General features: G+C 53.5%; 1 protein-coding gene across 2 annotated transcripts in view; it reads right to left on the bottom strand.

Annotated features, from left to right (window-relative positions):
• cpne5b (copine Vb) overlaps positions 1-26,931 on the bottom strand; it is a 93,198-nt gene that overhangs the window by 41,294 nt on the left and 24,973 nt on the right. Inside the window, exons 5-8 of one of the 2 annotated variants that reach the window (XM_086168678.1) lie at positions 26,428-26,467; positions 25,717-25,731; positions 24,013-24,089; positions 642-705 (exon numbers count right to left, since the gene is read on the bottom strand). In XM_086168678.1, the coding sequence (XP_086024804.1) occupies positions 642-705; positions 24,013-24,089; positions 25,717-25,731; positions 26,428-26,467 (196 nt within the window). The remainder of the gene's footprint in view (positions 1-641; positions 706-24,012; positions 24,090-25,716; positions 25,732-26,427; positions 26,468-26,931) is intronic. The other variant, XM_086168677.1, reaches the window with a different exon arrangement.

Genomic DNA, 26,931 nt, shown 5'->3' with positions numbered 1-26,931 from the left:
AAATTGGGGAGAAGTTAGTGACAGGAATCAGGGCAGAACATGTACACTATGATGGGATTCATTAGGTCATAACATATCTACTGCCTGTCTCCTGAAGGTTTGAGGTCCACAGGACCTTTAATGAAGAGCATTTGTTAAACCCTCGTGAGATCTCACGGTGACAATCGGGTGGGGTTTGTTTCTTATCTTCGTCCGAGCAGAGTTCTAATGGACCATCGAGTTTCCAGGTGGAGGTTCCACCTTGGGAGGGTTCTTCCTGTGAATGTGTTCAGCAGCTGTGTGAAGGTAAGTTGGAATCTGAGCTGGTAATTACAGGGCTGATGATTGGATCGTGTCAAGCAGGGAGGAACATCCTCCAGGAGAAGCTGATCTGACGGCGGCAGACCTTCGTGACCAAGAACCTTCACAGACACATGATTGGTTCACCTGGGCTGCTCATGAGCCGGGTCCAACGAGCACGATGGTCATTGAAATGCCCTCATTCGGGACTCCGGAGGAAATATCTTCTCCCCAAATGCGTGCAAAGCGAAGCTCTGCTGCCGTCGGAGGTTCAACCGAGGAACCGGAGCGGGTGCAAAGTCCGGTCGTCCGGGCGTTCGGTTCGGAACCCCCGCGGGAGCGTGGACGTTCGCGCTACTCACTCGACAGTTGCTCAGCTCCTCGGCCGACAGGATGATGGCGCCGCACTTTTTCCCGGGGATCCCTCTGTGGACGAAGGAGAGAGAGGTCAGACAGACGGCAACTCTTGGACCAGTAAAGCTCGGGTTGCCGATAAGAGTCGGGTCTCTGTGGCGGCTCCCCGCAGCCGAAGGTCCAATCCCTGCCAAAGATCACGCAACTTGAAACCTTCCCACTCCCTTGCTGGTCCAAAGGCCAGCCCGCGAGGGTCCGGAGGACGGACTTGGATGTTCTCAAACTGTCGGAGGAGGACAGTTCATAGAACTCTTCATAGAGGACTCTATCCTGCACCTTCTCCTTGCTCTCAGGGATCTCCACATCTCCATCTAACCTTCTCCTCTGCATCCTGCATCGCCTCAGAGTTCTTGTCCCTCCTTCCACAAACCTCCTCTCTGGTCTTCCTCCGGACCAGGGATCGGGAACCTTGTCGACAGGGAGAGCCACGAAAGCCAAATATTTCCTGATGTGTTTCATCAAGAGCCATATAGTATTTTTAACGCACAAAAAATGAAATACTTTCAATGCCACCTCTGGTGCCGCATGGATTTGTTCGAAGTGCCGCTTTATATTTGACCGTTTCATCGATGCGATTTTATCAAAGCATGTTAGACAAACCGCAGATCCAAATTAAATTCCTCCGTCCAGCAGCCTGGAACGCATCGTCTTTTTTTTTCTTTGTCGCCATCTTTTCGCGGATAAAGTAGTCGGCTATTTGACAGAATTAATGTCTTCACCTTCCCAACGACCCAGACGCGCTCGGAAGCCAACGGTTCCCGACCCGACTTTCTCCATCTAACCCTAAAATTGTTATGAAGAAATATCACAAGTATTTTAAAATCAGCTCCAAACTGATTTTTTCTTTTTCAACTCGAAATTGTCTGGGAGCCAAATGGCATCACCAGAAGATCCACAGGTTCCTGAGCCCTGGTCCAGACCTCCCACCTCAGCATCCTTCCACCCAGACCCACCCCCCGTCCTCTGTCCACATCCAAAGCGTCTCAGTGACTTTATCTCCAGAACATCTCACACGCGCTGTCCCTCTGATCTTCTCCGCCCTCCGTCCAAAGAGCGTCTCCTCTGCTGATCTTCTCCACCCAGCGACCGATGCTCTTCCCTCCACCTGTTCTCCACCTCGCATTAACCAGCTGCTCTATGAACACCAAGTTTCCAAAGGAGGAAACCTGAAGAAGCAGCCGCACGATTCCACCACCATCTGGTCTCCAGATTGCTCTACGACTCAGAGACTTTGGACTTTTTTTTAATTCCCGCCGTTGCGGCTGCTCTGGCTAGCCGTGTGCGAGAAGCTCTCCGTTCATCAGTTCTAGCCTCCCCTCGTCTTCGTCACGTGACGCTACATTTAAGTAGCGTCCCTGTTCCGCCGCCGATCTGCCGCATCCCATCTGCTCGGGGAGGAAACCAAAACCGAACATCTCGACCGTTTCGGAGGAGGAGCGGGCAGGAGTTTGTTCCCGTAATCCTTCGTCTCTGTGATGTAGCACCCGGAGGACGCCCAGGTCTTCGGGCTTCTGGAGATCAAGGAACAAAGGGGAGGCGAATAGACGGGTCTTCTTCTTCTGCTGGTCACGCGGCGGGAGAGGGTGGAGGAGGAAGTCGGTTGCTTTGGAGACGGACGTGGAAAATTTGAACATCAAAAGAGGCCGGGGTTTTGCAGCGCTAGCCGTTAATGCTAATTTAGATTATGGGCTGATTTGCATCTGTTTAAAAGCATTCAGATCAAAGAGATGGAGGATCAGGGAGCCCGTGGAGATCTACAACATCTACAACAGCTCCACAACCTTCTCACCCAGGCAAGAATGGAAGCTTAGGTGGAGAAGACTAAGCGAGAGAACAACCCTGGTGTCTGGTTTGGAGACACTGAGGAGAAGAAGGGAGGCACCGCTGGAGATGTGGAGGCTCCTCTTGGGGGTGAAGATCAGGATGGAGGCCATACACCGACAAGGCTGAGATGAAGATGTGGAGGATCCTCTTCGGGAAAGAGGATGGAGAGGATCAGGATGGAGGCCATCAGAGGGACAGAACGTGGTAGATGTTCTGGAGTCACACTGAGATGGTTCGGACATGAATGGAGGAACGATGGTGGAGATCTGGGTAGAAGGATGCTGAGGTTGGAGGTCTAGAGGAGGTTTACGGATGGATGGGAAGTTAAGAAGACGCTCTGGAGGGGTTGAGATGGAGGCAGGAGATTGAAGTCCACAGGAAGAGAAGAAGGAAGCAGCAGGAAACACCAAAACCCACCAAAAGAGCTCCTTCATTCAAGAGAAACCTGATGCACGCATACATTCCCATGAAACCTCGGTCTGCTCGGTCTCCACCCATAGCAGCACCTTCTCCATCACAACGTTCTTCAGATCCACGTGAGCCGGCGCCGGCGGCGGCGGCGGCGGCGGCGATCGTTCCCGGAGCCGGGAGACAAGAACGCAGGAAAGAAGCGAAAGGAATAAAAAAAAGAAAGAAATTACCGGAGCAGCAGGTAATTGGTGTTTATTGCCTCACGTAATTTGTCCGTGTGTGGAGATGTTTGATGTTCCTCACAGCAGATATTACACAACCAAGCGGCTCATCGATGCCAGAGGCGTGAGTGGTGTTCCAAGGCTTTTAGCTCCGGCGGAACAGAAAGTACCCTTTTTCCCTGTTAGTCGCCTAAAAACAGAATCCGGTGGAAAAGCCGCGGGTGGACAAAGCTCCGGCTGACCTTCCGGGCGTGTCTGACCTTCTCCTCCTCCGAGGAGGTCCTCGCGTTCGGATCCGACTCGGCCCGAGCCTGATTTAAGTTGTTTACTCCACCTGCAAACCCGAGCCGGAGCTTTTTTCCGGCGAGGCCGGAGGTCGACCGAAGGAGAAATCGTCCGAGGTAAACAAATACGTGGAGGAAGATGTTTGGAGAAAACGAGTAAAACCAGCCCTGATGAAAATCTGCCGGGAAATATTAACGCGGAGCGTCGTGGGGACGAGCCAGGAGGACCTCCTGCTTCTCAGGAGACGTCTTGGTCTCACCGGGTTCCTGAGGACCTTCGTCCCCGTCCTCTATTTGCTTTCCGGATACAAATGCCGTCGCGGAAAAGCGTCGACGCCTGAGAGACGAGGCGAGAACTGCGTCGCAACCAGGACTCCGCTTCATTCATTCATTCATTCATTCATCCATCCATCGGTCCCTCCATACCTGCAGAGATCACCGGAGGGGCTCCAGAGATCCCGGCCGTCATCGGTCGAGACGCCGGTCGATCGCAGCGCCACAGATCCAACCATTCACCCTCTCATTCACACGTACCGTGGGGACGCGTGACCATCCGCTCGTTCATTCACGAGTCATTCATCCAGTCATTCATACCTCAAACACGTCATTCACCCTCTCATTCACATGTCATGGAGACACCTGAGCGTTCGCTCATTCTTTCAAATGTCCATTCACCCTCTCGTTCAGCCCAGGCAGGGTGACTCCAGGTTGCCAGGAGGAGCCGGGAATCCGACCGCCAACCCTCTATTTGCAGGGACGCTCACTCCACAGCCCGCCGGAAAATGCTAATTAAATGTCTTTTGTCGTCGGAGCAGCACCCCCGCTTCACCCGAGGATCGGGAAATTTGTTGTTTTTTGTGACTGCTAATTGCCTCGTTTGTCAAGCGAGCCGCAGAGAGACAGTTTGATATGAACGTTCCTGAGAGAGATCCTCCGGGGAGTTCACCTCTCCTTCGAGCCTCGCGAGACAACATGATGGCTGGCGGTTCGATTCCAGGCAAAGTGTCCTCAGGGAGTGGATGTGAGAATGAGACACTGATATGACATTTGAATGAAGGAGTGAATGGTCATATGAACCTATTTGAGATGTGAATGGCTGAGTAAATAGTTGTATGTCTCGCAGTACGTGTGAATGAGTGAGTGAATGTCTCGCAGTACATGTGAATGAATGAGTGAATGGTTGTATGTCTCGCAGTACGTGTGAATGAATGAGTGAATGGTTGTATGTCTCGCAGTAGATGTGAATGAGTGAGTGAATGTCTCGCAGTACATGTGAATGAGTGAGTGAATGGTTGTATGTCTCGCAGTAGATGTGAATGAGTGAGTGAATGTCTCGCAGTACGTGTGAATGAATGAGTGAATGGTTGTATGTCTCGCAGTAGATGTGAATGAGTGAGTGAATGTCTCGCAGTACATGTGAATGAGTGAGTGAATGGTTGTATGTCTCGCAGTAGATGTGAATGAGTGAGTGAATGTCTCGCAGTACATGTGAATGAGTGAGTGAATGTCTCACAGTAGGTGTGAATGAATGAGTGAATGGTTTCATATGTGTCTGACATTTGAATGGGTTTCAGCGTCTTTCTGTTTTCAGTCGCAGTAAATGCTGTTCGGCCACAAAGCAACTGAGGCTTCATGTTTTCGCCAAAGGTGTAAACGAACCCACAGGGCATCACAAGCTCGCGGCGCCGCCCACTGGGCCGGCAGGTGAGCTGCCATGGATCTGGTGTTCCGCACCATCTCCTGTGCTCGGAGAACTATTGAAAAGGAAACAGGAAATTAAACCGGGCCTTTTAGACAAAATATCAGGTCGTTAGCTTGAGGCCATTGTACTGCCCCAAAAGGGGGCGGAGTCACAGCCACGATACACAACAACACGGACTGCAGTTCCAAACCCCGTGCGCGGATTCCGGTGATTCACTGAGCAACATGATAGGGAACAAAAATACTTTACAAATGCAAGTGTTACAATGTCATTGCAGTGAAAAAAAAAAACAAATCACGACGGGCAGAACGCGAGCAGGAGATGAGAATCGTTGAGCAAGATCTCATTTGTACCCTGCTGCCGATTTGAGGGCTGTGGGGGTGGAGGGAATCTAATTTCATTTAGGATTGTCTCACCCTCGGGAGAGGAGATGATGCCACACATGAGACCTCGCTGTGGAATTACCTAAAAACTTTAAATTCTCGCCTTCCGACCCGCACCTGCTCCCCACGCAACTTTGGCGGCGTCACGGCGGCGGTCCATGCAGTCAGTGCTTTCAAACAACCCCGGGTCTGAACCTCTGCCCTGGGGCTCAGGAGGGCCGGCAGCAGGTATCTGAGGCGCCTACAGAGGCCATGGAAAGTCCACTTGTGTCATACGGACACGTTGGCAAACCCGACGGCCGCAAAGACGACAACAGCCAGTGTTTGGAAAGACCGTTGATTGGTTGGACTGGAGTTTTGCTGCCAGGCGTGCAGATGAGAGCGGCCGTACGGTTTTACATCTGCGGCCCGAAAAGAGACTGACATTCCCTGTCTGAAGGAATGAAAGGGTGACGTCCCGTCAGCCTCTCTGTAGATCTTTGGATCTTCAGCCCATGTGGGCAGGTCCGCATCGGCGCTGTGAAGCTGTGTCTGGATCATTCGGTTGCCACGTCGCCGCGGGTTTCAAGCCGTTCCCTCGGCTTCCCGGGCGTTTGTAGCACCACCGAGTTCTCTGAGTTTCTGCATCTCGCTTTTCATGTCTTGGTCCCGGTGGATCCGACCGGCTCGGTTTTGTGGATTTTCTCTCAGATTTTCACCGTCTACTGCTCGTTAGAGTTTGGCTGCGGTTTTTACCGCCACAGATCAGGCTTGATTATCAGGGACACGTTTTGTTTTGCCTCCACGCAAGAAGGCCACCCCTCGTCGGGGAAGTCACCTTTCTCCAGACGGCCGACCGGACCAGAGGCTCTGGGATGGCGCGCCTGCAGAGGCGTCTCTGAAGGACCCGAGTCCTTCTGAGCACTTGTTGGATCTTATGGGGCCAAAGGACTTTGTCTCTCTCCTCTCTTTCCAGAGGGTTCTTCTCTTGAGTCTTGGCGTTTTGGCCACTTCCGAGTCGAAAGGGTTCGTTCTGTCGCTCGTGTTAAACCCTCTCGACTCGTACCGATGCCCGACCTCGGCAGTGAGACGTTCCAAACTCCACAAAAACCTCTGGTAAGAGTAGAGGAACACAGAAGCCCAGATTTGATGACGACATACAAGGTCTGCAGATGTGGATGTTCCACCAGATCCAGCTGTGACGCCCATTACCTCCGACGAGGAGCCAACCGTCTGTTTCCTGCAGGTTTAAGGACACACAGGAGACTCCCCGTGAAGGCAAAAATGAGGGCACTTTCAGTGTTTCTTACCAGCTCCTTTCAATTTTCCAGCATTTCAGCAGTTTATGCAGCCCTCCCTCCCCGAAGCCGGGGGGATGAGGACCATTGAACATAATCGGGGCTTCTTGAAAGCGAGACTGTGCTGGAAGCCTTCCAGAGGGCCCTCCGCCGCCGAGATCCGCCGTAAAGAATAGCCCTCATCGATTGTCTCCCGGCAGCGGCTCGACCCGGAGCCGGGAAAATCCGATGGTGATCAAGCCGGACAAACGAGAGGCGGCGAGGAGGGCGGGGGGGCGAGGAGAGGGGAAGTGGGAGGGCAGCGCCGTAAACCAACAATGAATAAATGTAGTTCTCGTGGGGATTTTGGACCGGAAAAGCCGCTTATGTCCAACTCGAGTCCTAAAATGTCCTCATTAGGAGGTGATTTGATGAATCTGTCGGCGCCGCGTTTCTTTGTCTTGTTAATTAGAACCTGACAGAATCCGTCCGGCCTCCCGTCGGCAGGAAAGCGTGGGCCGCCCCGACAAAAACAACCCCGCAACTTTGCAACGGGGTGTTTCTCAAAAGAGACGTCGGGCCCGAGTCGATGTCCGACCCGCCGGGATGGTTTCGTTTCCCCGCGCGGCCCGAAGAACCCCCTCTTTCCGGGTCTAATTTCTTAAAAGCAAAACTCGTCTTTAGATGAAAGCGAGAGGCGCCATTAGCGCTTTCATATCTGAAATCTGGTGAGAATTGAGGTCATTTGGGTTTTTATCCTCCTTCCAGCTCCTTCCAGCGAGTAACCTCACCTCGTTTGGCAAAATCAACCCGTAATGCCCTTATTAGCCCTCGCAGAGGCAATTTAGTACTTCACTCTTGTGCCAAACATCCAAAGGGCCTGATGGTGTCGTGACACGCTAACCACACGCTAACCACATGCTAACCACACGCTAACCACTCGCTGGAGAGGAAGCAACAAGTAGAATTTGTTTGGAATTGGAATTTGGAGTTTTGTTTGGATGCGGACGGTGCATCACATGAAGATCAGCTTCTAGATACCGCAGCCGGTCCTGGTCCTGGTCCTGGTCCGGTCCTGGACCGCTCCGTCACACAACCCGGCGTTCACCCGCTAGCTTACATGTCACGAGGATGTACAACGATACCCAACGATTGACCTTCATTGCCCTTCCTTGGCCCGTCCGGCCGTTCCAGGCTCTCCGCCGACCCTGAGGAACCGCCGTCCTCAGCTGACCCCCGACCAGATGCTGCACCTACAGTTTCCGGTCCCAATCGGCCCCGTAATAAACCCGTTCCTCCCCGGCAGCCCCGCGGTATTAAGTCGGACTAATTCCTCCAACAAGCCGACAGTATCTGCGAGCCGTCTTAAATTAAAGCCATACATCTGCCGCGCAAAGTCCTTCAGGAAGATATAAATTCACCCTTCTTCCCGGAGCCGGTGTCTGGAGTGGCCCCGTCGGGGCCGACCTCCTTCGCGAGCCTCGCTCCCGAGATCCCACCGTCATTTCCATAACCCAGATAAAGGCTCGGGAGTTGATCGCGGATCAGTCGTCACGCGTTCGTGAGTTCGGCCGCTTGTTTACAGTCAGACGTGTTAGAATGTGAGGAACGAGCAGCCACTGCGGCAGCCGCTCCCTGATAATGGAGCCCCATTTTCCAGAGTTTGGCTGCAGAATAAATTTCAGCTTGAATGTTTAACTGCCTGGAGTTTGTTTAAAGCGAAGGGGAGAATCGGCTTTGACCTAGATTTCATCTGCAGACACCGGAACGCCGCGGTTTTTCCGGCGTCAATTGAAGAGCTTCACAGATCCGTGCAGAAGGATGGCGGCGACCTTCTGTCCACCGGACGGTGAGGCCATTCAACGATTCCCTTTCTCGGGGCTTCCCGTCCCGGCGGCTCCACCATCTGATTGTAATTCATCCCCGCGGACATTAGCATTAGCGGCGGTGAGCTTCGGCAGCAGACGGGCGATTTGCCCCAAACATGTCACCCTGCCATCACCTTCCGCCGGACGCTCGCGGAGGATTTGGGGTGATAATCATCCCCCCCGCGGGACCATGTTGCGCCAGGTAGAAAGGAGAAGAGTGACTCATCACATCTGAGAACTTCGCTGCTCCGCCGCCGACCCGAGCCGACCTCGGCCGGAGGCCAAACAAGGGAACTGGACGTTTGTCACTTCCCTTCGATGGGGAAGGTCTTTTCATCACGAGGTGACGCTGCTGGAGAGCCTTTCAGCTCCTCGGTGGAGGTTTGGGATCGGGAAGCAGCGGTTGGCGAGCCGGCGTTGGTCTGGCGAGGAGGACAAGCTGCGTGTCGCCTCCGGAGAAATGTCACATCGTGTTAGATTCCTCCTCCGAGCCGCCATCTTGCGTGGAGGTTCCCGTGCCGTGGAGGATGTTTCATTTACTTTTCTTGTCCCGAATCGACGCAGAGAGGATCCTTGGCCGGAGTCGGGTAGAGCAGGGTGAAGGTACGGCGTCTCGGAAGGAACGCCGGATGCAATCGAACCTTCGGAGAGCCACGAGGAACGTGGAGCGCAGATTGGAATGGCGGGTGAACGTCGGGGGAATTGTAGCCTTGCCTCGTTCCCGAAGGTGGAGACCTTTGCCGAACGACTTCAGATTGGGACCGGAGCTACGTTTACGACCCCCGGGTTTCTGTCGGGTTGTCCTTGGAAGGGATTCCAGGAGGAGGCGCAGAGGTCGCTGAAGACTGACTTCCACAAGAACATGAAGTCCATCGAGTCGTTGCGATGCAATTCGTGGTTCAACCCAGAAATGTAAGACTACCCGGAGCTGCCGAGGGACAAGCACTTCCTGGTCGCTCTTCACGAGACGCGACATGCAGCCTTCGTTCCTTCGAGTAACTGGAAGAACAGCAGCGAGACACAAATACCGGACGGTGTTTGACTCCCATTGTGGTGCCGTGGGCGTTCATCCATTCGCGCGAGCAGCCGCCGACTATCGTTTCAGAGATGAAAACAACGCAAAAGCCTCCGTTTGTGCAGGAAAACATACAGACTTCAGCTCTTGTGACTTTATGAACCGGAGTTTAATCATCTGGCCTGAAGACGAGCCACTCTGGGAAGTAACTGACCGTGTGTCGACTTCACTGTCAGCTTGGATATTTGATTTGTCAGGCTTATTTCTATCAACCCCCCTTCGGCTTGTCTTACAGAAAGGCTGTTTCAGAGCCAGGAAGTGTTTTGTTTTCCCTCCACGGCCATAGGAAACTCACACACACACACACACACACACACACACACACACACATCATACATCTGCAGCAGCTCCAGACAGGTCAACCACGGCTGCAACCTTCACATCAAACGGAGACATGCAACCATTGGACTGTAGGAGGAACCTGGACGGAGGAACCCCACGCAGACATGGGGAGAAGATGGAGTCTCCAAGCAGAGAGGACCTCCTTGCCGCAGCCTGTTGCACTGAAATCCCCCGAATGTTCTCGCGGGCACTTCAGCCGTGCATCTTTGGTGACCGGCTTTGCCCTGAACGCATCACAAAATGGACTCTTTGTTGTTTTGATGAGTTCCTCTCATTGCTACGGGTGCGACGGGCGGGAATTAGCATGCGGAGTCGAGAGGCGAGCGATTCCTTTGGATGGGAACGTGGAGAGCGGATCCGACCGAGGACGCCTGTTCATCCCAGCTCTGAGCCGCCGCCATAAAACACTGACCCGCCTTAAAAAGAAAAGAACCGAGGGACTATTTCTTCGCCATTAGCAAACACCGGAGACATTCACCACCTCGATTACCGGCTGCTGATTCTACAATACCTCGGCCATTTGAAACCTCATTTGACTTTATTACGGCGGCCGCCGGAGGGAACGCGTCGTTAATCAAACGGAAGGAGGGAGCGAGCGAGCGGCCGTCTGCCGACGCGAGGAAATAAGCTGAAATGGCCGCGACGGTTTCTCTTGGCAGCGGACGCGTCGAACCCGACCGTCGGACGAAGCGCACGGGCTCGACAACTGGCGGCGGTGACATTCAAGTCAAGCCTGGTTCGCACCTGGAAGCGGCGGCGGGCGGATACACGGTAATTAGTGTTCGCGCTCTCCGCGCTCCATTGGCCGCCTATTACTTTTCGGTTTACGAGTTCGGTTTTTTATCGCTCAGTGCAGCCTTTCCATCGGCGGCGGCCGCGGGGGGGAACGTCTGTACCAGCGCGAACCAGACGGGACGACAAAAAGCATTCCTGACCGACACTCGTCCGCTGAATCCGCCGCCTCTCTTTCCGCCGGGGAGCGAACGACACCTCGGGCAATTAGCATCATAACGACAGCGGCCACTCCGGCGCTTTGTTTGCCGTCCACGCCGTTGATTCATTTTGGAGGAAAATCAACGCTATTTGCCAAAACAGCTGGCTCCCGCACGTTTTAACGGGCCAGGATTACGGGAGTCCTCGATTTGCATCCGGCCTCAGCGCCGCGAGCTTTCTGTTTCCAGGAGAACGCAGCCGATAAAACGTCCCCTCATTCATTCAGCTGAGAAATCTCCGGATCAACCGGATCGGCGTTTTGAATCGGATCCACGACGACAGACTTCCCGACCGATGACTCGGTCCAAACACTTCCGCGATCGTCCAGAAGAGTCAACGGACTTCTGCCCGGGTGACGGATCGGCTCGCGGCGAGACGACTAAGCAAACGCTTCTCTTAGCGAGATGTCCGTCGAGACTCCGGAGCCGCTCGCGTTCTGCCAAAGCGAGATGTGAAGTCAAAAAGGTTTTTTGAAAAGCAGCGGCTTTCCAGGCAACCTTGGCATCGCAAATGAGTTCTGCTTCAGCTCGGGCGTGGAGGAAACACAAAGTGCCCTCGGAGCAGAGATCTAGTTTTTAGTGATTAAGCCTGGGTTTGCGTTGTGCGGTAAAAGGTAAGGGGGTTTCCTACACCGGCGGTTTTACTTGGACAATAAAACTCTGCCTCTGAGACTCCTCAGGAGCAATCAGCCGCCGTTTGCCCTCCAACCCCTAAAAACAACATCGGGTCCCTGTCGCAGCCTCGGTTGAGTTCGCTGAGAAAACAATTCGCCTGATGTGGCCGGAGTTTCAGAAACAATACGGCCAAAGAGGATCGCCGGCTTAGACCACAAATGGAAATGCAAGAAGAAGAATCCACGGTTTGACTGTCGTCTTCTCAAGCGATTGTCTCATCGTGATACCCGAGCAAAGTGCTGTTTGTGAAACGCCTCCGAACGGTTCTGGACACCAGCGTTCCAGGCAGGAACAAGGAAGAAGACCAAGGAGGTGAGGAGGTTCCAGCGCAGGGGTGGCCAAACTTTTTGCCTCAGGGGCCGCATTGACTTTTAGCGGCACAAGATACAATATATATATTAAAAAAAAATGGCATTTGTTAAGAGTACAGAACAGAATCGTCTGACATTTGCTTCGAAAATAAAACCAGCTCGGTTTTGAAGGCTCTGACGTTTGCTCGCACAAACAAACGTACAAACCGTTTGTACGAACTAACGTACAAAATCGTGCGCAACCGTTTTTTTCCCTTGTAGCTTCACGTCCAGCTCGTTCATGTGCGTCAGCACGTCCACGGTAAAGGCTAAATCACAAAGCCAATCCGTGTCATTCAGCTCAGGAAAATTTTCAAGTGTTCTCAAGTAGCTCCAAAAATGAAATAATCTCCCATTTGAGCTCCCACATTCATTGATCCAATCATTCACATCAAGTATGAATTCCGTAGCAATCTTTGGTGGGCCGGATTCAAAAGACCACCGGGCCGGATGTGGCCCGCGGCCCGTAGTTTGTCCACCCCTGTTCTAGCGGATATTCTCTCAAAAGGAGAGAGGTTTAATAGGAGAACGGCGTTCGCGGCACCTGAAAGTAGAACCCGACAGAATCGGGCGCCGGGGTAGAAAGATTTGCTTCTGTCTCCATGGAGACGGGGACGGGAAGGGTTGACCGCAACAACAATGTTGGACTCCAGAGGACTTCAGGAGTACTCCAGAATACTCGGACCGGATTGACTCCTCGGTCCTGGAATGGAGCCTCTTTGTCGTCCAGGCTCTCCGAGCAGTAACTCCCCCTCGGTATGAGTCCGTATCGTCGCTGGTTGTACTTCCATGTTAGTTCTTGGACCGAGGAGAGCCGGGGCAGGTCTTATGCATGCGGGTCATACATGTCTTGGTCCATCAAGCGTCCACTCCAGAGCTGCGGCGTTTCCGGCGCTTCCCGTGGTCCGGTCTACACCCAGATTGTTTTCAGAACATCTTCTCGTCGTGTAAACGTCCAAACGCTTTAGATCTTTGAATCTGATGATACGACCAGCTGGTGTCAGAGTCTTTGCTGCCCGATGCGGGAGTTGTTTTGTTTTCTGGTTATTTTCTGTGTGAAAGCCAGTCAAGAATGTGGCGGACGTCCACGTTCTAGTCGGCAGTTAAAGACCCGGTTGATCACGGCGTGCTTCGGGTTCCAGGGTTCGCGTCTGAAATCGTCATCACGCACTTTGCTGCTTTGCTAAAAGGGTGAGGTTCCTTAAATGTGGGACGGAACCGCGAGTTGAGGGTAAAATGTTTCAACCGCCGAGCTGGAAAACACATTAAACTTAGCAACCGAGCGGAATGATCTTTTCCTTTTATCGGTGCAAATGGAAGGCTTCTTCCCTCCCCTCCACGTCACGCTCCCCTCCGTTATCAGGACATTATATTTATTTTTTGAATCGTCATTCAATGCACAAACCCCCTCCGTCTCCGTCTGTTATCGCAGCTGCCACCAACCCACAGAAAGACAATGGCAGATATTACTTTCTGTCTCTGTGGTCGGTTGACATCTACATTATTAGACCTGTCATCCTGGCGGCCCTCGGAGGAAAAGCCCCGGCGTTGAGGATCAGCCTAAGATCTGCTCCGAACGTCACTGCTGAGGAACACAACGGATCGCTTGAAATCGCGCTCGCGTTGCTCGTTTCGAAGCCATTAATGACTCTCGATCTAATTTTCAAATGTCTCACAAGTCACCGGGATGTAAAAGCCTCCAGTATCGCGTCGGCGTCGGATGCAGAGACGAGCGTCGCGTCTTACCGATGTCACGGGAGCGAGGGCGGGACCACGTAACCCTCTCTCCTGGAAATCATCTACTGAAGATGTTATTTGAATCTAAAGAGCGAAAGAGCGAGACCCCGAAGTGGCCGGAGGCCAGGTATTCTCGACGGTCTCGAGATGTGTCATCCACTCGCCGGAGGAGTGCTGGAAGGTTGGCGTTCGAGAGAAAGCCGAGGCCGAGGATCCACTCGAGCAGGGATTATACTGCACACATTTGCAGGAAAGTGCTATTGAGGAGGGCGAGAGTGAGTTTGAAGGAGATCTTCACATCCTCCCATGCCTCCAACCTCCAGGCTACCGGAGAAGGATGCCACGTCTTCCATCGCTGTTGCCCTGGACTCGGTCACCTCGCACGTCCGGCGCTTCGGTCCGCTCGCCGCCGCCGCCGTTTATTGAACGCGTCTCGAAGCCGAAGCATACCGGCTCCTCAAAGCAGCCCTGTGCCGCTTTTCAAGTGTTTCCTCGCCTCGGATCGCGGCGTGTGAAACTCCTGTGAGGCCACAAACATGACAGTCCATCCGTGAAGCTTCGGCGGGGAACTCGAAGGCAAACAAAGGGGAGGAAGAAGATGTGCGCCTCTTGATTCAGGAATCAGTTTGGCTGAGATGCCGTCCCAGAGCAAAAGCCTGCCTCTGATTTGAAAGGCAGATTTAGAGCCTCCTCACACAACTGGGGAACGGTCACGGGTAAAAATAATAAAAATGATTATTATTAGATGTGATCAGCTGGTTGAAGACTCTCTGAGGGCAGCTCTCCGGTTGCCCTTCATTGGGAGTGGTTTCGTGCCTTCTCCGCCTTCCAGAAACTTCCTGGATTGAAAGCGACAAGAACTAAGATGTTTTGATGGAGCTGTGCGTGGAAACGCCGCTCTGCTGAACACGTCGACCCCCACAACACCTTTCACACCTCGGCACACACCGACAATAACACCTGTCTGGGATCTTCGCTTCGGCGCAGATTACAACTTCAGCGAAATGCAGACTTTAATCATCTCATGTCACCAGGCGCTGTCACGACCTACTGCTCACGGAGCAGAGTGTGATACGCAACCCTGTCCGAGATAATACACTCCATGTACCTATTTGCGCTTCCTTGTGGAGGGATGGTGAAGATCTGGGTACAGCTTGGAACTGCCCGACAGGAGGTCCGGAAGAAGACCGGACAGGAGGGTTTCGGGGTGAAGGGGAAGAGGACAGGAAGCGAGGTGAGGAGAAGGTGAGACGGAGGCGGGTGATTGGCTGTCGCCCTCGAAGGAGAGGAAGCACTACCTAGTGGACCACGTTACTCATCGCTTGACCACATGGCACTTTGCACCCGAAGAAGGTCCTGCTGTCCAGTCTTTGTTTACCTTCACTTCTTAACGAGGTGGAAGCGTAAACCGGATCCAAACTGCTCGTACGTGTGAACGGACTTGGCCAATAAAGCCGATCCTATGGATGAAACTTGCCTTGACAAAGGAGACCGGAAAGCTTTTTTTAAGTCCCGTCTAAAAGACCCATCTAAGACCTGATCGCAGAAGAAGAGGTCCTATCCTGAAGGGTCTCCACCATCATCGCAACAGGTTTTATTTGCATCGTGGCGCTTTGGCCGGAGCAAACATGGATCTCGAGTAAAGAAACCACTTGTCCCTTATTCTTTGAGCTTTACAAGATGCTAGAAGCCGTCAATGATCGTCTCTTTTTTGGTCTTCCATGTCATCGGGCTTGTTGCGCTCTCGGTTTGGTTCATGGCTGCTCGATCGGTTCCACATGACAAGGGAGTCCCGGTGTTTGAACGCCGTGTTCGATACAACCCGCGTCTTTGAGAAGTCGTCAAATAAACAATCCGACGAGCCCCGAGAAGCGCCCATGTGCTCCTGGCTGGAGCCCTCAAATGATTTACGAAATAACGATATGAAATTACAGACCTGAAAACGGCTGGGCGCAGCAATTAATTGCGCTCAGTGCTTCAGTCGGAGGGTTTCAGCAGAGAGAGAAACACGCTCAGCGGGGTTTTAATTGCGGTAAACAGATTAAGTTGATATTTGGCAATGACACTGTTATGCTAATGCTTATGAAATATACAAAAGACTAAATTCTCCCGTTTGTCACGTCTGCATGCAAGAAGTCAAAGAAAATAATCTTTAAAAGGGTTTTAGGTTTGGGGATGTAATTAGCTGAATTCACGTTTAATGAACCAAACCAGTGATACTTTTTGACGAAGTTGCCGCTTCTCTTTTATTACTACCTACTGATCCTAATTGTATCGCACCGATCCTTTCATTGCCGAATTCCTCGGTACGTCATCAATCGGGTCAAAACTGTCCGGGGTGGAAGGGCACTGGCCTGGCAAATTATGGGAACAGAACCAGAAACCGATCTGCAACAGGTGATCTCCGGTTCCAAAGAGACCACATGGGCTTCTGTAGCGCACCTGCGTGTCACCCTCAACCCTAAAGGCTCGGTCATGTATGCTCAGGTTACGTACGCAGACATGTATGTCCGTTTCAAACGTGGTCAAACGTCACTGCCCACATCCTTCCGAAGCCTGCTCTATGTTGCCATGGCTGTTGAGCACTGCAGAGTTTACTTCCAATTTCCATTTCAGGCAGTAACGAGTATGGTAACAAGTATGGTGCAGGAAATGGTGACGATGTCGACTCTAAGAAAGGGGCGGCGCAGTAAATGGCGGCGGCGGTCAGTCAGACCATTACAAACATGGTGGCATGTGGACGGAGAGTTCCTCTCCCTGGTTATGCGAACATCACGTTGTCTTCTTGAGCATACAGGGCAACGTTGCATGCACTCTGCTCCTCCCAGGGGTTCCCACACCAATCAAGTTGCTCAAGGGAGTTTGGCGAGTCTGGAGTTCATTCAAAGTTCATTACAACCGTGTTTTGCTGAGACTGAAATGAGAGCAGTCACCTTTGTGCATCGACCTCCATCTTTGAGCCAGCCGTCCAGCTGTTGGTCAACAAGGGAGGATGCCAAACCCTGATGGCATAAAGTGTGAGAAGATCCCTCCTGGTCAAAGGCAACCAATGAGACAGTGAGGTTCAAGAAGAGGAGCTTGACGGCAATGAGATAGAGTTTCAAATAGAAGTCTGGCAGCATGGAGGACCACTCTTTCATTCATTCATTTGTTGATCCTTTATCCAAACTACAAGGCAAAATACCAAAATCCCTACTTTCACATTGAGTGCAAACCCATCAGAATCAGCGGGGGATGTAGAGACAGTTTCCTCGAGGGAGTTTGGTGGGTCCATTTTCTCATTGCGAGCGCTCATTGTACATGAAGCTGGACAGGCTTTCAGTGACTTGAAACCCTGACAGTCCAACATGATGAGATCTACTGGCATCTGACCACAGAAGGTGCTGGATGTGAGACCAATGACGGTCTAGCACAAGTATAGGTCAGGTGCTTCCCATGTATGTTCAGTGATTCCCCTTTGGAATGGAGTCAGCGGTATCAGGGTATGGAAGGAGGTCTCCCATCTTTACTTTCCCCTCGGTGTCTCCGCTGCCTTCGGGTGCTTTGGCTCAGGTGGTCCATTCGCTTGGAACCAAACCGGTTTCGATTCCCCGGCTCCTCCTGGCCTGTAAGTTGTCGAGCAAGACGGCGAACCCCTCGCTGCACCGCTCAGATGCTGGCTGCCGCTCGCTTCCGGCCACGACGGCCAAAAAGAGGTCTAATTTGGTTGCATGTCAAACTGAACGCGACTAAATAGAGCGTTTTCTCCTCCTCCTTTGTTTAGAATTTGCCGGTGACGCTCCGCGGAGGCCTGCTTGACACGCTTTCCCTTTTAATCATCGCCTTTGCTACCTTGATCAAGGTGTTGATGCTCCTGTGATCGTGGACCCTCAAACAAGGGAACGCCTCAGGCAGTTTAGTCGACAGTTTCCGTGTCTGCATCAAAAGCTTCGCCGTCCGACGAACTGCGAGAGCTGGAGGGGCTGGAGGCAACTCTGCCTTCTATGACTTCCCTTCCTCCTTCCTTCGTAGTTCAAAAGTTTAGCGGGAACAACTCTCTAGCAAACTTTGGGGTATCAACAAACTCTTCTGAATACAGTGGCCGGTTCGATTGCTGATTGGGGATCACGCATCGGGGCTGGTGAGCCTCAGGTACTCGCCCTTCTCAGGTGGGGACACCTGAAGAGGAACCCCTGCTCGTCCGAACCCGAGCTCTCTCCGTGGAGCTGAAGGAGGTCGGGTAAAAACCGTCCAGAGGCCCTCGCCAGCGGGTCACGGATCTTCTCCAGCTACGCTCAATGCATCCCAGAGAGCCAGCGGCTGCTTAAGAAACTGAAGGTAAAGCTTCCCATCCGCCTGGACCTTCAACAGAGACAAATAGCACATCGGTGGAGGTCGAAGGTCAGATCCTCGCAGCGAGAAGAATCCCTCCAGTAGTAATTACGCTCTCGGTCATTATTCTTGTACGACCGACGAACCCTCCAGGAAATAAGTCTTACCTCCCATTTACCGTCTGGAAGGGAACCTGCTACGCCGTAGTTACTCCCACCACGCGCATTAGCTCCGTGTCAGCGACCCGCGCCGGCAGAGGAGCGCCGCCGCCGCCGCCGCCGCCGCCAGATCCAGATCCAGATCCAGATCCGGATCCAAATCCGGCCCGACGCCGCTCGATAAGGCGGGGAGATGGAAAGATACGCGGCGCAGGGAAAACGAAAGGGATATGCCAGTCGATTGTGTTTAGGGCCGATGAATAGACTCTCTCGTTGCCTCGACAAAAAGCACACAGACCCAGAATGTGTGTGTGTGTGTGTGTGTGTGTGTGTGTGTGTGGAGACAGCAGTGATGCCATTAGAGAGTTCATTTATCACTCAGTGTTGGAGAAAGGAAAGCAGAGAGGGAGGAGGTATGACAGCTTTATCACTCCACCATTCCAGAGCTCCATTAGCGCTGCGCTCCGGGGGGGTCTTTCATGGAGGGGGGGCTGGAGCTGCCACGACCGGGACATTTTTAACCCCTCCTTTTACACACTCTTATTTCAATTTCCCATTCGCATCTGTTTTTTGGCTCCCGGTCGTCATGGCGACCGCCGCCTCCCCAGACTTCCTGTTTTATTAACGGTTGTTTTGACGCGACGAGTCCGCGCCGCGAAGGTTGACGGATTCTTCCCGCCGCCGGATCCGACGCGGATTTCCCGCTCGGAAACACCTCCCGCTCAAGAGGGTAAAATCCCATAAATATTAAAAAAGCCGGCGGCGGCGGAGCTTCTCCCGAACCCTCCTCGGACGCTCCACCTGTCGCAGGTAAAAACAAGCGTCGGCGGAAAAGGCCTTCGACTCATTCCGGCCTCCGAATTCTCATAACTGGAATAAAAAAAAAAACGTCACCCCCGCTTCCTCCCCAGGAGAAACCAAAAATACACACCAGCTTTATCGCCTGGAGAAGACGCCAGCTGGAGCTGCAGCAGCAGCTTCCCCCCCCCCCCCCCCCACGACCCCTCCGCGACCCCCGCAATCCTCTTTCTCCACGGCCTGCGTTCGTGTGCATCTGCATATCCAGATAGGTAATTATTAGCAGCGGCGGAGCGCGGCTGACTCCGAAGCGGAGTTAGAAATAGCTGGTAGCCATATCAACGGAGGACGGGGAGGGATCGATGACAGGAGCGGGGGGGCGACGGCGAGGAGACAGAAGAATAAACCCCAGGGAACCAATCAATTCTTTGGAAGTCGGCGGACAAAGCGAGCGTCCGTCCCCTGGCCGGGAGCTCTTGAGCAAGGCACTTCCCCTTCCAACCTCGCCACGGTTGGGTGACTCACCGCTTTGTGCTTTTCTTCCAACGTCTCTTCTAAAGGTAGAAGGACCGTGACGCTTTGCAGATGACGCTGTCATCAGGAGGGGAACGGCGGCCTCCAGGGAGTGGAGATAAAGAAGGTGGAGGAGGTGAAGAGACGGGTGGAGAACAGAGTCGGTGAGAAGAAGATCCGCAAGAATGAAAGACTGGAGACAAAGTCAGACTCAGATGGTTCGGACCTGAACAGAGGAGCGGTGGAGAAGATCCGAGGAGGAGGGGGACGCAGAGGTTGGAGGTCTAGTGTGAGAGAAGGTTAGCTGTGGGCAGATGATCGGCTGAGCGAAGCCAATCTTAACGGGTCTCTGGATGCCGATCTGGACCTCCAGCATTCGGCAGCTTTTCCTGGTCCGGCGAGAAACGACCACGGCGATGATTCCGCCTGTGAATCCCGCTGTGTCTCGCAGCTCCGGCAAACCTGCTGCATCTGCATGAAAACCCCCGTGGGATTCACGCCTTCATCCACACGCATGAACTCCTCAGAAGCTCCACCGCCATCTCAGCATCTCGCCGCCTACCGTGCACGTGCCCGGTATGCAAAACCAGAAGATAGGCATCCACGATCCATCACATCACCCCCATCTCCTGAGGGAACTGGAGCTCAGATCTTTGGAGATCCCACTGCTCCACTTCTGATAAAGTGAGGTTCTTCAACCTACAGCAAACATGTTCTCTTGAAGTGCACTTCTTCTTAATGACTTATTACTTTTGAATTAAACTCCCACCCTTTGTGTGTGTGTGTGTGTGTGTGTGTGTCGTCTGTCTCTTCGTCTGCCGTCGCTGAAGCTAAACAATCATCATTCATCTCCACGTCTACCTTCTCTCTCCTTTTCTCACTCTATCGTTTCCTCCGCCCGCCGCTAGCGACGTTAGCTCCTGCCGTGAGGAAACATCTTGATGGACTTTCTCCTCCTCCCGTCACGTTGGCTGTGACTTGGTGAACAAAATCAGCTTCAAGTGAGGACGCAGAAGAGGGGCTGAAGGTCCCGTTGATGAACAAGGTTCATCCATCCATCCATCATCTCGTTATCGTGCACTCAGGGTCAGGGGGATGATCCTGTCTCTGCTGTCATTGGCTGGTGGCTGATGTCCATCACAGGTCCTCGTGCAGAGACCGACAAGCCTTCCCCCTCTCAGTCACACACTGCATGGCCATAAGTATTGGCTCGGCCGTCCAAATATTGGCAATCAGGTGTTCCAATCACTTCCTCTGGCGGATCAAACCGGGCACCTCGGCCCGCAGACTGTTTTTACAAGCATGTGTGAAAGAATGTCTGTCTCTCAGTGGATTCCACTCTGGAACTGTACTTAGGTCCATAGTACTTAGGTACTTAAGGTCAACAGTCCAGAGCGTAGGAGAGTGTGGAGAAGAGGTGAAGAGACGGGTCCAAGCAGGTTGGAAGGGGTGGAGAAAAGTGTCAGGGGTACCAAGAGATAGAAGAACATCAGCCAGAATGAAAGGAAAGGTGTACAAGACAGTGGTGAGACCAGCCATGATGTTTGGACTAGAAACTGTTCCAATGACCAAAAGACAGCAGGCAGAACTAGAGGTTGCAGAGATGAAGATGTTGAGGTTCTCTTTGGGAGTGACCAGGATGGAGAGGATCAGGAACGAGTCTATCAGAGGAGCAGCACATGTTAGATGTTTTGGAGAGAAGGTCAGAGAAGCCAGACTGAGATGGTCGGGTCATGGACAGAGGAGGGATAGAGAATATATTGGTAGATGGATGCTGGAATTGGAGCTGCCAGGCAAGAGGTCTGGAGGAAGACCAAAGAGAAGATTTATGGACGTCGTGAGAGAAGATATGAAGGTAGTTGGTGTGAGAGAGGAGGATCCAGAGAATAGGGTTAGATGGAGAGAGTTGACTCGCTGTGGCGACACCTGAAGGGAAAAGCCGAAAGAAGAAGAAGAAGAAGAAGAAGAGGAGAACTGTGACCAGATGCCGCCTGTGCAACAAATCCATTGATGAAATTTCCGCGCTCCTAAATATTCCACAGTCGACTGTCAGCTGGATCGGAGGAACACGGAAGCGTTTGGGTTCGACGGCAACTCGGCCAGCGAGTGGTTGGACATGTGACCCGTCAGCGGGCGCCGAGGCGCATCGAGCCGAGAGGTCGCCAACTCCCTGCGGAGTCGGTGGTTACAGACCTCCGACCTTCTCGCGGCCTTCAGAAGAGCTGAAGAGCTTCATAGAAAGGGTTTCCACGGCGGAGCAGCTGCGACCGAGTGCGACGCCAAGCGTGAGATGCGGCGGCGTAAAGCACGCCGACGCCGGACGCCGCTCCGTCCCTAGCAGACACAGGAAGCATCAGGACTTCATCTGCGAGCGCTGGAGGTGAACGGAGACGGCGAATCGGGCTCAGGTCATCCTCGTTCCTCGTCACCGGAAACTCAAGCCATCGGAAAGGCTTTAATTCATCTCCTCCTCGCCCCGTTCATCCGCCGAGTCTTGGCGGTTTCATCGTTTTCACGATCGAACCCCCGATCGTCCCTCGGCTCTTCGCCCGTCCCGCTAGAAAACCTCGTTCCGTTCCCGATCGTTTTTTATAGTCGCTTCGAGATTTGAACCCTTTCAAAACAAAAAAACAAAACGATGAGCGGAAGAGGATAAACAGGATCCGGCCGACGCTTCAATAAATCAACGTCTTCAATGAATCAAGCCTCTGTAAACACACAGAGGCTTCAAAGCGAAAACGTAGAATCATCGCTCCAGATCTCCCCGGGCTCCCCGGCGCTGAGGAGGGCGCCGTCACGCCCGACGGCTAAAGAGTCGCGGGGAGGTCAGAGACAGGCTCCGCCCCCGGGCGTCCACGCCGGGGCTGCCGTTAGCGTCCCGGCGAGGAGAAGACGCCGGTCCGAGCGCAGAGGTGCGATTGACGAAAGACGAGGGACGGAAAGAAAACCAAAAATCACTTCCCCTTGTAAATATTAACTCTGCCAGGATTTGAATCTCCGCTATGAAATATTCATGGTCGGCCCGTGGCTGGAGATTGATCCTCACATGAAACTGAGGTCTTCTTCAGTCTAAGTCACACACACATTTGGAGATGTCGCACAATCCAAGACAAATCTGGACACGGCCTCGAGCTCCTCCAACCCGTCACCCTCCCACTCCCACGTCCAGGTTTAAGAGCGAATCACAACCTATGGCTTCGGCTCTTCACACAAAGCATCTCCTCCTTCTCCTCGGTGTCACGGCAACCCGGCAAACACCTGGTCAGAGTCCAGAAGGAGGAGGCGCCAGTTTGCTCCGGTTTCGGAGGCCTCCGCCGAATCCAGAGGGCTTAAACGCTCAAAGCCGACGTCCGCAGGGCGTCGAAATCTAAATTCATCTATTTCATCCTCCGACGAAACCTCAGCCCTCGTGATCTCTGCAGCTCGATGCTTCCGGAGCTGCTCGCCATCGTCTGGGTCTCGGCAGGACGCCCGATCGGTAAACGTTCTCCGGAACAAGCGGGAGGAGCCGAGGGAGGTCGGAGGCGGTCACGTCATCCCGTTTGGACCCGGATCGCACGTCGGTTTCCCTCCTCCGGCCGCCGCCGTCGAAACTACGAGCGTCGCCGCCCGATTAGAAAAAGAGAAGCATTAATTGCACTGCCGTTGGCGACGCGGACGGGAAACTGGAACGCGTACCGGGATATTTTCCAGGCGGTTATCTATGTTGTGTATCCGTGGATAAGACAAGAGCCGGGCGCGGGGAGGTGTTGGCGGCGCAGATAATACATGGATGGAGAGGCTGCAGGATGAAGCGGTGACAGCGACGGGGAGGACAAGCAGTGATTTGGGTAATTTGGCCCCGAGCCTCACCCTTTAACTTCAATGACAATAATTACCAACGGAAACCATCTGCTGGATGCGGCACGCCGTTTCTCCTCCATCTAATCGCCGCCTCGCCATTATCTCTCCTCTGCCGTTTCCTCCCTCACAAACAAACAAGTGCAGCCGCGGCTGCTTATGAAGTCGTTTGTGAAGATACGAGCGGCGGCGGCGGCGGCGGCGGCGGCGAGAGCGAAGCTTTCCACCTCTTCGCCGCCGCGCACGGCCTTTTTCTGTGGCGTGTTTGGAAAGCAGAAACGCTGTAGCATCTGATCAGAACCCAGCTGACCAGAGGAAGAGCCTCGCTCTCCACGCCCTCTGCCCGAGAGGCCAGGTCGAGCTCATGCGGGAAGGCGATGCTAATGTCTGGAGATGCTAATGCGCGCGGCGTCCGAATAGCGCGGCGGTTTAGCATCACCTCTGCAGCAGGCGGACCTAAAAATCATCTCACACGTGAAACCGAGTTCCCTTCTCAAGCTTGGACTGTCCTTTCATACAGAGGCGGTAAAGTCGGCGCCGCTCGATCGGCGGTTGGGCGTGAAGACGGCCAGTACTCACCCCAGGGGCTTCTCCAGGCGGCTGGCCGGCGACCCCACGATCTCCCCGAGCGTGCAGAACATTTGACCCAAAAAGTCCTGAAAGAAGAGGAAGGCGGCAAAGATGGAGGAAGGTTCTCTACCCGCCGAATCGTCGGCAAACGGGCGACTCTTGCCGTGGTGCGTTGAAATGAGCGTGTCGGGTAACGGCGTGGGCGTGTGTGTGAGCGGCAGAGGTGTCCAGATGCGGACAGATGCCGCTTGTCGCCGACCACATCTCACATCGTGCTTGAGATACAAACGAGAAGGTTGAACGGTGTGTCGTCGGCGTAATGTCTTATAAAGGCCGCACGCGTTCGGAGCGTAAGTGACGGTGTGAAAAGTGGCAGAAGTCTAATTTGGTCTCGTTTGCGGACGCATCCTCGGCGGAAGACGCCTCCGGCGTGGGGACAACACCCGGCATGAGGGGATGGATGGATCGAGGGCGGAATGGACACAAAACAGGATTCACGATGGCGGCGACACGCCGAGATCCTCCGACGTCAGCCTGACGCAACCGTCGGAATTCGGTGTTCTGCGTAAATCGAGTGTGGCGTTGATCCTGGAGGCGGACGGTGGGGAAGGGGTGCGCTTGGTTACCTATGATAACCAAACCTTTCATGCTTGGACTTAATTTTTGGAGGGATCTTCTGACGAATCCCAAAACCGAAGATGCGTTTATTGTATCGCAACCCAAAGTTTGGGAGTTAGAAAAGTCGGATGTCTCCGTCCAAAGGAACTTTTACCTGGAAGTCTGAAAAGCCCACTGACCCCGAACCTTTCCCGGAAGAAGCTCCAGGTCTGGGGTAGGACTTCTCAGATCGCCTGGAATCCTTTGGAGGTGCAGAGAACCCTGCATGTGGTTTCCACCAATCCACGTTCGTCGTTGGTGGAAAACACTTTGCGGCGCCTCTGCGTGTTTCGGAACGCAACATTTGTTTATTGGATTCCCCGCTCGCTTTGGTTTGACCCGTGAAAAGACAGAGCAGAAGGAGGTCACATAGGGGAGGTGGATGGACCGTGAAGACCAGCGTCCAGGTCTTCTGAGTGGGTGATGCAGGACCAGCGAGCGTACGGTGGAGGGTGCAGGATCACCGGGAACCCTTGAGCTCCTGGGACTTGGGTGGAAAAGGGACGATTGTCGACGTTGGATTCGGAGCCTCGGTGACGTCCGGTGCGGTTTCTGCCGAGCTTTTTGAAGGAGGCGCTTTGACAGGCATTTGATCTTCTCACATCACCCGCAGATCAGAAGGTCCTAAATATCTCCAAATTTGAATACACAAAGTTTTAACCTGAATTCCTAGCAGGTGATCCCTCCTCTGAAGAACCTTGACCTTCATTAACTTCCAAACCAAAACGCCGCCGGTTGTCGGGAGCGGCAGATAATCAATTAACATCTCCAGGATTTGTTGTTTCTGTTTGCCGCAATGTGAGAGCAGATCAGCGCCGTGCGACGGCGTCCCCGCCGACGCTCATCGTCGCGTCCCCGTAATTGCCGGCGCGTCAAATCGTTCCATGACTAATCACGCGTCCTGCCCTTTCCAAACTGCGCGGGTGATTACGGGTTTGACGGATGCGGTCGCCGGGCTCCTCGGCGCCATCCTTGCCTCCGAGGGCGGGGGAAGGATGGCTGATGCGAGACAACGGCCATGCACGTGTCGGAGGGGAGAGAAACGCCGGGACCTACGTTGAGTTCTGCGGGCTTCCGGAAAGGTCGGGCAGCAGCAGCAACGACAACAGTGACAACAACAGGACACATCATATACGAGAACACAACACTGTACCGGCCGGCTCCGAGCGCTAACGCTGCTAACGCTGCTAACGGCGAGGTGAGACGGCATGCGAACCGAACGGCGAGGCATTGAAGCTCGCGGTGGGAAAAATGCAAACCCCCGGATCATCCAAACGCGTCAGGCAATCAGCAGAAGCGATGATTCTAAAAGATCGCCACCATTTCTGGCATTATGAGGGAAAAAAAAAAAAAAAAGGGGGAAAACAGCGATTCTGTGTGCGGTGAGGAGATGGAGCACGTCGGTACAGAAGCTTTGAAAGCGATGCACGGCTGGACGGCTCGGCAGGAAGGACGACCACTGACTGCATCTGCTGCTGGAATCCACAGTGAAGCTGCTCCGTGTGTGTGTGTTTACACTATATATAGCAAGGGATGTGTGTGTGGATGTACACACACATCATCATCATCATCTCAAATCGCAGTGGAAAACCGGCGTTTGGATGCGAAGCAGGCACGGCGAGGGTTTGCTTTTATCCCACCGAGCAGGCGGCGGCATGCAACGGACACCAACACCAGCAGACCACGGATGAAGACCTCGACCCGTGAATCGGATCGTTCTCGGAGACTTTCTGCGGTTTGTGGCTCGGAGGGAAAAGGCGAACTCACGTGTTTGGAAAGGTCCGGGCTCTTGGAGTCCACGTCGTATCTGCAAGGAGGCGAGAAGACGGCGGCGTCAGTGGAGACGTGGCTCGCGTTCGACCCCGAACCACGAAACCGGTGGCATGCACGGGCAACGTAGGGTCTCCTGCATGTATGGAAGCAGCCTGGAGGAACCCCAACCAGACAGGAACCCTGTGGAGTCCAACCAGGAAGCTCCTGGCTGTGAGGAGGAAGTGCTAACCGCTGCGCCGCCTTGTAAACGTTCATATTAGCAAAGATAGCAAGAGCTGATGGAGCAGGAGGCGGACAGATAAACGGAGAGATTTCAAAAAGATTCAATCAAATCTTTACCGGGACGGGAACACGGCCTTGGACGCAGATGAAAGGAGGTCAGAGGTCAAGGTGTGTTTAAACTTCTGAGATGAAACGGACAACGGCGTCTTAGCGTCGCTTAGATGTCGCCGTCGGGTTCAATCGAACCTCTTCCCCTGATGAGCCGGGGGTCGGGAT

The sequence above is a fragment of the Fistularia commersonii genome, chromosome 21 (genome assembly GCF_037954325.1).
Source record: "Fistularia commersonii isolate RoL2024-O1a breed Wild chromosome 21, RoL_Fcom_v1.0, whole genome shotgun sequence".
Classification (NCBI taxonomy): Eukaryota; Metazoa; Chordata; class Actinopteri; order Syngnathiformes; family Fistulariidae; genus Fistularia; species Fistularia commersonii.
Note: the sequence above shows the minus strand (reverse complement) of the source record. Positions and strands in the feature narration are given on the sequence as shown.